Source organism: Teleopsis dalmanni, chromosome X, assembly GCF_002237135.1.
Source record: "Teleopsis dalmanni isolate 2A chromosome X, ASM223713v2, whole genome shotgun sequence".
Taxonomy (NCBI): Eukaryota; Metazoa; Arthropoda; class Insecta; order Diptera; family Diopsidae; genus Teleopsis; species Teleopsis dalmanni.
Window position 1 is genome coordinate 3,427,122 of NC_051848.1, and position 9,635 is coordinate 3,436,756.

At 28.6% G+C, this 9,635-nt stretch overlaps 2 protein-coding genes across 2 annotated transcripts; one reads left to right on the forward strand and one right to left on the reverse strand.

Annotated features, from left to right (window-relative positions):
- Positions 1 to 3,571: 3,571 nt before the first annotated feature.
- On the reverse strand, positions 3,572 to 5,557 carry LOC119662463. Its single transcript, XM_038072086.1, has 5 exons — positions 5,079 to 5,557; positions 4,881 to 5,022; positions 4,563 to 4,819; positions 4,356 to 4,497; positions 3,572 to 4,286 (listed from the first exon to the last, which is right to left on the reverse strand). The coding sequence occupies exons 1-5, from the start codon at positions 5,224 to 5,226 to the stop codon at positions 3,593 to 3,595; spliced, it is 1,383 nt and encodes a 460-aa protein (XP_037928014.1). The 5' UTR covers positions 5,227 to 5,557; the 3' UTR covers positions 3,572 to 3,592.
- A 1,598-nt stretch (positions 5,558 to 7,155) lies between these two features.
- Positions 7,156 to 8,393, forward strand: LOC119662152 (very-long-chain (3R)-3-hydroxyacyl-CoA dehydratase hpo-8). The gene has a single exon (XM_038071710.1). The coding sequence runs from the start codon at positions 7,332 to 7,334 to the stop codon at positions 8,073 to 8,075; it is 744 nt and encodes a 247-aa protein (XP_037927638.1). The 5' UTR covers positions 7,156 to 7,331; the 3' UTR covers positions 8,076 to 8,393.
- The last annotated feature ends 1,242 nt before the right edge of the window (positions 8,394 to 9,635 follow it).

The window sequence follows — 9,635 nt, forward strand, 5'->3', positions numbered from 1 at the left end:
TATGCAAACAAAGTTTGAAAATAATAATATATATTTGCATTTAAACATAAAAATTTTACCAGTGTAGACGCATTACATAAATTTGAATCTAACACAGTGTACCATACAGCATCAATGTGTGTACCGTACCATTGTGTATATCGCTATCACAGAATTGTGCAACGCTATTGCTTGCCGTACCGTACCCTACCGTAGCAATCTCCGCGGGTCTACACGTTGTTTACCATTTTACCGAATACCGAGTTCCATTTAGTATATTATTGAGCTTTATAAAATGGATACATATGTATGTATATGATAAGAATATTGTATACACTGGAAAAAAGGTCTTGGGTCTTACTATAGAAATGGACGGACAGACAACAAATTTGCATGCACAAATCTTTTTAATAACAAATCCTAAATCTATTTATTCGGTGTTAGCAGTTACTATATCTTAAAATAAGATACTTCTGAATGATTACATTCATTCATACATTTTTTGTATTATTTTTTTTAATTTTTTTATTTTTCTATACATGTATTGTATACATAGTTTTTAATTAACATAATTAAACTAAAATATAATACATGTATTTTTTAAAAAATTTTGATATTCATTTAAATCACGCATACACAACCATTACAACAAAAATAATAGAAGACAAGCACTACTATAAATCGCCTAAATATTTACCTCTATATATATATATAGTCGAGTAAAAAAATACATCACAAAAACTTTTTTAATATCCTTATTATAAAAATATTTTTATATACACATATATATATATTTTTTTTTATCCAGCTATAGGTCAACGTTTGTTTATTATTTTTGAATATATTCTATATTTTGACTCTCCTTGAGTCATCATCACAATCACAATCTGCGAAGAAAATTACAACAATTTGCAATATTTTAATTATTATTTTCATGATTAATTATGAATACATTGAGGACATAAAAACCATTATAAAAAAACAGGTCGGTAAATAAATTCAAAATTTTATTTTTCTTATTAATAACTGAATATTGCACAACCTATTTTGTCTCACATAAAATAGTTCTGATAGCGACATGCAGCCCCATGTAGTTTTAGAGAAATATAATTTACTAGCACTATATTCCATTAACACTATTATTACTACGTATAATAATATATTTTTTTAATTCACAAATTTCAATTTAATAATTATAATAATTTTAATTTAATTTTATTTAATCTACAAATTGTTTAACTTATTTACTTGATACACATTCGGCATCTCCCCACTATTTTGTCTTCGCCACTGACCTTAACATACCTATTCTTACCCAGGATACCTACATATATACTTAAATACTTTATGAAATGTTTCCTTCAAGCGTTCCTAATTTTTACAACTCGTACCATTTAATACTCATATTTCAAAACCTGTTTTTGGATAAGTAGGTGGTAATGCTAGCTGACCGAGACCACGCATAAACCTGTTAGCTTTGTAGCAATATCAAATGAGAGTATCTAAACACTGTCATTGCCTGTGCTCATTGCTTTAGATGTGTGCGAATTTAACGAGAGAGTTCATCACAACATCAGGGAGCTTCTGAAAACTAGTATATTTTATTTTTCTTGGTTCCCGGTCGAACAACAAAAAAGATCTGGTTTAATTTTTATTATTTATGCGTTTATAGGTACATGACGCCGACGATTTTGCAACTACTTAAGTTTCGCCAACCATCTACCTATAGTTTTTCTAACCTTTATTCGTCTAATTGTCTGTTTATAATATGTAGCGGTTTGTGCAGTTCTTTTATGTGGCCTTTCGTAATTTTGATACCAATTTTACGAATACTGCGAATACTTTCATTTTCTTCTATGGCTTAATGGTCAATATCCCGATATACACACAGCCTACGTTTATGGATCAAACTGTCCATTGCTCTCTTATGTTTTTTTGTAGAAGTGATTAGACACATAAATAGACTTTATGGACAGATTACTCTCTTATTCATGCATATTTTTTTCTAGTTGGGTCAAAGAGCTCATAAATCTAGTAAAATTATGTGCAGTCATGACATTATAGTCACATATAGTCACATATTGGCATTGATTTCCTAGTAGGTAAATCAAACCAAGAATTTTAGGGCGAACTTTATATGTGATATCTACAGCGATCAAAAATAATAAATTCTATAGAATAGAATAGAATTTATAGAATTTATTATAGAATAGAATAGAATAGAATTTATAGAATTTATTATTTTTGATAAGTACAAAAGTCTTATAAGGTGAGCTTTAAAAAACTTGGAGATGTTAATTGGTCTGCCCCTAAACGAGTCAGTTTTTCTAGTTTCTTTCTTTCTTTGATTTTTTTCCTAAAATATATAAACTATGTATATAAAATTGTATAAAACTATGTATAATAAATATATATATATATTAAATAAAAATTCTTAATAATATGCATAATAAACAAAGAGAAAATAATGTATTTAATTATAAGAATAAATTAAATTACAAAACTATATAACTTTTAGTATATTAATATTTGTGCTTATATTGTATAAATAAAAAATTTTGTATTTACAATGAATTATAGTAATTACTAGATGTAAAATAATTTATTTGTCCTTAAACGAGTATTATAAAATATTGCTGAGAAAATTTAAGGTACAAATTTCAATATTATAGTTAATATTATTTTGATTTTTTTAAAGCATTATTATTATATTTTTTAAAATTATAATTTAAAAAATAATTTTGTTCTGGCTTTGCTGAATTTTCAAAATTTGTACAGATAATATTGTTAAAAAATATTATTTAGTTTTTTTTTTTGAACTGTATGTTCCAATATCTCTTTTTTACATAAAATCAAATGCAAATATATATATTAATTAAACATATTTTTGAACTGGATTTAACAGAAGTTTCTATACATCTTGAGATTTAAAAACTTAATAAAAATTTATCCATGATTCAAGCGATACACTATTTATATCCTCGAATCATACACTATTTACATAATTGAGAAACTAAAACTATCATACTCTATAAATACAAAAGCTCCGTTCATTAAGTTAATTGTGTATATTAAATTATTAGTAATAATATTTTTTATCACTCATAAACGCATAGTAATCATAATTACTATTAATAGTAAAATAAAATATTAGTAATAATATTTTTTATCACTCATAAACGCATACTCGCATGAAAACTCTACAGAATGGAATACAAATTCCAAACTATTATAAAATACCTTTAAAAGTATTTAATTATATAAAATAAATATTCAACATATAATCAGTTTTAGTAATTGTTATGTGATGAAATATATGCTCGAAATTTTTTAGCATATCAATAAAAATATTTAATATTTATATCTAATAAATAAAATAAAATTTCATTCAAATTAATATTTACCATACATGTATATGTATATGTATACATGTATACATGTATATGCAAAAAGTTTTATATATAATTACAGTTATTATTATATTGTAATAATTATAAAAGCCTTACAAACAATAACACAATTTAATACATTTTTTAATTTAATACTAATATTTACAATAAAAAAAAGCATAAATGATTTTAGTATAATGAAGTGTTACATGCATAAATTAATGTTATTTTAAGTAGATATATTGTAATAAATTTTTTGGGTCAAGATTTTCAATTTGTTCTCCATTTTCAACTTGACTTTTACACTCTTTTATAAATTGAAGTATTTTAGTTGTAGCTGCTTTTTGTATACCGCCAGTATGCATGTCTAATAATACAGAAAGTTTCTGCATGAAGTTAGGTTTAATTATGTGTTTCGTGTTTTTTTCCCTTTCCTGTTCAAGTTTTTCAGTTAGCATATTAATACATTTTTTAGAACTTTCTAATGCCACTTGTATTTCATTCAAAGTGCTTAGTACTGCCTGCATTTCAAGTTCCGCTTTAAGCGTAGTTAAAGAATTTAAGTTCATTTCAGTTGTAGTCACTGTTGATGCTGTATTATCAACTAGAGTTAACGGCAATATTGAAGTAATTATTTCATTAGAATTCGTGCATGGACTTTCAGTTTCAGTTGGAGGTAATGTTGTCACTACAGATATAATATGAGGTTTATTAGAATCATCGATAGTGCTATCTGTGGCTAAATAAGATTCTTCAACTTTATTTTCATATTTTGCAGCAGTTTCTTCATTGATTTCTAATACGCACTCTTCACTTTCAGAAAATTCATCATAGAAATTATTACTGTACTCATCATCACTTAAAATTTTAAATGATTTCATTCGATGGTAATTTACGTTGTCATCCGATATAGGAACACTATGTTATTGATGAAAATTGATATTTAATTAATATTATAAAAAATTTTAAAAGCAAACGTATGCTTACCCCTTTCGAAAATGTTCACATAAAAACGTTAAGTCAGAGTAATGTGTCCATAGAACTGGTCGATCTGGGAAAATAATTTTTGTACGATATTCCCGTGCAAAACGATCACGCAACTTCTTCCAGCGATTAAAGCATTCTTCTCCTTTAATTTTTTTTTTTTTCAAATTAATATTATTTAATAAATAATTATAAAAATTCAAAATTTACCAGTTAAGCCTAAACAATCTGATATTTCTAGCCAAGCCTCATTTTTAGCCAAAACATTCTTGGAATCACGTATTTTTATTTTATCATACAATACTGGGTACTGTTTCACTAGACCAATTAATTGTTGTGTCATCATTATTTCATCCGCAATCATTTCATCCTCAACTGGAGATTCATAGCTGTCGCTCATTGTCGTTTTACTGGTTCTTGCCTTACGTTTTTTGGGCATATATACAACGGAACCCAACGGATCTGATCTAATATACAAAGCAATCTACAATTTTATTTGAAAAAAGACGAACAAAAAAACGCACTTACGTGAATTTTACATTATTACGTAAAAAACCTAATTTGTGAAATATGGCCCAATTCGTGACTGCTTTGTGGTTTGTCTGCGTCCGTCTGTACTCTCTTACGTAGCGATCGCGTAAACTTTTCCAGCGTGTTATACATGCACGTTCTGTAAATTATATTCATTTAAAAATATATTCAGAATATTTGAAGCAATTTATGTACCGGACGCGTTTAACGCAGAGGATATTTCCTTCCATACTTTGTCCTTCCATGCTGAAGTAGTTGGCTTGCGGGCGTAAGTTTTATCATACAATATCGGATATCCTTCGACTAGCTTTATTAATTGAAGATCATTAATTCTATTAGCCATTCCGTTTTAACAGAATTATTTAAAAAAAAACAATTTCACTTATTTATATTATTCGCGCTACGTTCTATTTTACTACAGCTAAACACGGCATTACCAAGTGCGAAACTAATTCCAAACTATTCAACATATGCTAAATTGACATATCTACTAAAGTGTCATTCACCCCAACAACGCGAATGACTTGATGTCTTCACCGACTAGACTTCGGCAAGAGTTTTATGTTCGAATATAAAGTCGCATTATTTTAAAGTCATGGATGGAAACCAACATTTGTATATCATAGTGAAAAAGTGAGAGTATGTGAAAAAATCTTGCCAAAAACCAAGCCAGTGCAGATAAAAAGTTAAGGTTCTACCACAGCGTCTACACTAGCTAGTTTTTAACAAGATTTGTGCCTACCTTCCCACATCCCACAATATTTTTCTTCGCATATAAAATTTGAATATAATATGGGTATTCACTTTGTCTTGCAAAGTCATTCAAAGCTGCACGAAATGTCAGAATACTATATTAAAATTACAAGAGTACGTGAACACGTCTGTTACAGAATTGCAACATTAAAATTAAATAACTGTTTTTGTGGCACACCACATCTACATGAGGAGCAACAGATGTCAAAACAGCTGTTTTTTTTCTTTTTTGTTTCCTTGCAAGCATAACGAAAGAAAGAAACTAAATTCTTAATGTAAACTATTATTTTCTATAAAGAGATTTTTATCGAACAGTAGTGATATTGCAACAACAATAATTTATTTTTATTATTTTTAATCAATTGAGTTTTTTCCGTACTTGACTTGTATGTTCAAATTTCAAGTTTTGTTAATTTGCTGTGAAAGTTATATATTATATTAGGTCTGTTCTATGGGCTACTCGTAGTAACTTTTAGTAACACTGTGTATACACAACTGCGTTTTAATAGCAAGTTTTCGAGCAAATAAGAGCATCTGAGAGAGCGTAACATCCCTGTCGAATTTTGAAAATGCTACACAGACAATTTATTTGAAATAAAATTTGTGTTGATGTGTGAATCAGCTGTTTTGGTTTGAATTTAAATTTTTGTGTTGTTTATTTGCGCAGCACTGGTGTTCTCACCAGACTTTACATAAAACTGTTCCGTTAAAAACTGTGTAAAAAGCTTAATTTCGCACTTTATTTGTGTTACTCTGTTTGTACTTTACTTGTGTTTTACTTGAGTTTTACTACGAGTAGCTCGTGGAACTGACCTATTATTAAGTGAAGTTAGTTCATTATAATGCGAATGTTCACTTATTAATATTAATGTGCAAGTACCTAAATGGGACAGCGTGAACCTACTATCACATTGGCAACGATAACAATTTCACACTGACGTGACCATAATTGTCCGCATAGGCCGTGTAAGAGTTCGAGCAAATAGAGATAAAGTAAATTGGACTTTTTTAGGAATTTTTTGCACTGCACTTATGTAAATATTTATTTATTTATTTATTGCACTTATTAATTACTTTTGGTTAAAAGTTTTCAAATTTATTTATTTATTTATTAAACATCTTATAAAATTTTCACAATGGTAACACCAAATTTTTATGTGATTTATCTTACTCAAAATTCTGATAAATATCGACATTCGCTGTCATACCGGCATAATTTACTATTTTCCACAATTTACTCGAACTCGCTCACGACTTTAATATATACATAAATAAATTTCATAAATTTCACCATCAATTTACTCGAACTCGCACACTTTTATGCGCTAAATGGGTAAAAAAGTGTCGTGCAAAAAATCTCTTGGAAATTTCAATTTACTTTACCTCAATTTACTCGAACTCGCACACGGCCTAATATGGCTTTAGTTAAAACATAACTTTTACGAATGATGGTAACCATAGTAAAATATTTTGTATTTATTAAAAACATCATATCTAGTTGCTTGTGTTTGGTACACCGGTTTTCATTAATATCTGCTGATAGCACGAATCTTAGGGCATTACGCTTATTGGTATCGGGGTGGCGTGTGGTCGACGCTGCTCATAGTTTGAAAAAAATTGGTGAAACTATTGATAATAGTACAATTAAGTGAAAGTGTTGTTAAATAAGGAAAATACAAAAAAGAACAAATAAAAATGACATCAGCAACAAAAAATACTAAATCCGCTGGAAAGGAGCAAAATCGCTTTGTTAAATCGTATCTCTTCGCCTATAACGCCGCACAAGTAGTCGGCTGGAGTTATTTGCTGTACCAATTAGTCAACTATTACCTGTTGCAGGATGCTGGTTTCCGTGCTAGAACGACACTCTGGGATTACACACGAATGACAGTCATTATTTTCCAAAATGCTGCTTTCATCGAAGTCATCAATGCTGTCTTAGGCTTAGTAAAATCAAATCCTGTCATCACAACTTTCCAAGTATTTAGTCGAATGATGGTTGTAGTTGGTGTAGTGATGGCCACACCGACTGGAAAAATTTCACCAGGACTGCCAATAGCACTTTTTGCTTGGGCTGTAACAGAAATCATACGTTATGGATATTACGCCTTGAATATCGTCAATTTCGTGCCACACATTTTGGTATTTCTGCGTTACACAACGTTCATTGCGCTATATCCAATTGGTGTGACTGGTGAATTGCTGTGCTTCTGGTGGGCTCAAAGCTATGCTAAACAACATACTGTCTGGTCAGTTGAAATGCCCAATAAGTGGAATGCAACATTCTCATACTTTGCTCTACTTTGGATTGCCATGCTGCTCTATATACCAGTATTCCCGCAGTTATATTTGCATATGGTTGCACAACGCAAGAAGATACTGGGCGGTGGTAAAGACGGCAGTAGCCCAGCGGTAAATGCAGCCAAGAAAGCCACTTAACTATGGTACGATTTAAATCATTTTAATTATAAATAAAAGCTTTACAATAATTTACTTTTAATAATACAAAACTTGTTGTTATTGTTGTTATTGATGTTGTCGTAGTTATTGTAAGATTTTTTGCTATTTTTTGCGTTGATGTATTAATTTATGCAAAGCCTAAGCAATTTCGAAGTTTCACTAATGATTTTTGTAACCTCATTCACCTTTGCACTCACTTAAGCGCTACTTTGACGTATTTTTTTTTCTTTTTTATCTATTTATTAGTATATAAGTATATTGAACTTTTATTGGATTTCTATGCTTTCATTTGTTTTTTTTTTTTGCTTATAACATGCATATTTTTTTATTTTGTTTTATATGAAATTTTATTTTAGTAAAATGGTGAATTACATATTTTATAAAGACCTCGATTTTTCTCGAAAAAATTTGAACAAAAAAATGTTAATAGTAATAATTAGTTAAGTTAACTGTCTACAAAAAAGATTATAATATTTTTTACATTTGTATATTTAAGCAATTAGCCTGGTGTCGATAGTATAAAAGAATTTAATAAAAATAACTTTTTTAAATAAGACAAGAAAAAGTTTTTTTTTTTTCAGTGTGATTTTTTTGCATTTAAGATATAGTAAATGTATGAAAACTATAAACATTTTCTTTTATTACTTTAGTATTATATATGTATGTGAGATTTTTAATTGTTTAGAGAAACGTAAAACGTAAAAATAAAAATAAAACTTAATATTTTCAAGTCAATTTGAGTGATAATGAGGCAGTTAGGGGGAACTGTAATTAACTCAACACTTTTAACTGCTCAATAAACACAAAAAAATGGACTTTTGTGAGTGTACTGTATAAATATTGGTCAGTATTATGTAATCTTTGCTTATTTTTTAGTTTTTTGTTTAATAACATAAGCACGTGAACAATGGTCAACATTAGATTATAATTAATAACTCCATAATTCCATTAAACGACACAGTTTGCAAGTAGATAAGTTTTAAAAAAGTATGTCACCATCCAGTGATAAAGGTTAAAAAATTGGAAATTGCTCTTTGGAGTAATATTTTCTATATAAAAACAGATATTGCATATCGAACCACTTGTGCTCAATCACGTCTTTTAATAGGACACAGATAAATACTTTCCTCCGACTTAGACACCTTTGTACTCTCAAAACTACTAAAAATTTAGTGATAATAAAATAAAGTAAAACAAAATTTCTCAGTAAAGGTACTTTTCCGACATTTTTACGAATGCTTTACGAATCCATAAATTACTAACGCAATTAACTTGACAAATATCAAGCCATAAATGCCATTATTCATATGCTAGTAAAGATCGATAATTGTAAGTGTAAACATAGTCTTTACAGATACTATTTAGTATTGGCAGAAGTCTTGATAGAACTCAAGTTTATTAAATAACAACAACAAGAATTCTCTGACTAAAAAAAAAATTTCTATTATTACTCTGTATCAGTAATTTTATTAAAGTCCATCGCCACTTTATCTACGTGTTAGTATTTAACGACATGCTTCTCTACTTTTGAAACTGGTA

Bases quoted from the DNA above. Each gene is read 5' to 3' on its own strand.
- LOC119662463 (XM_038072086.1), bottom strand. From the start codon at position 5,226: ATGGCTAATAGAATTAATGATCTTCAATTAATAAAGCTAGTCGAAGGA. The intron at 4,820-4,880 runs GTAAGTGCGTTT...TTTGTATATTAG, and splicing joins CGTAATAATGTAAAATTCAC to ATCAGATCCGTTGGGTTCCG. The intron at 4,287-4,355 runs GTAAGCATACGT...TCAATAACATAG, and splicing joins TGTGAACATTTTCGAAAGGG to TGTTCCTATATCGGATGACA.
- LOC119662152 (XM_038071710.1), top strand. From the start codon at position 7,332: ATGACATCAGCAACAAAAAATACTAAATCCGCTGGAAAGGAGCAAAAT.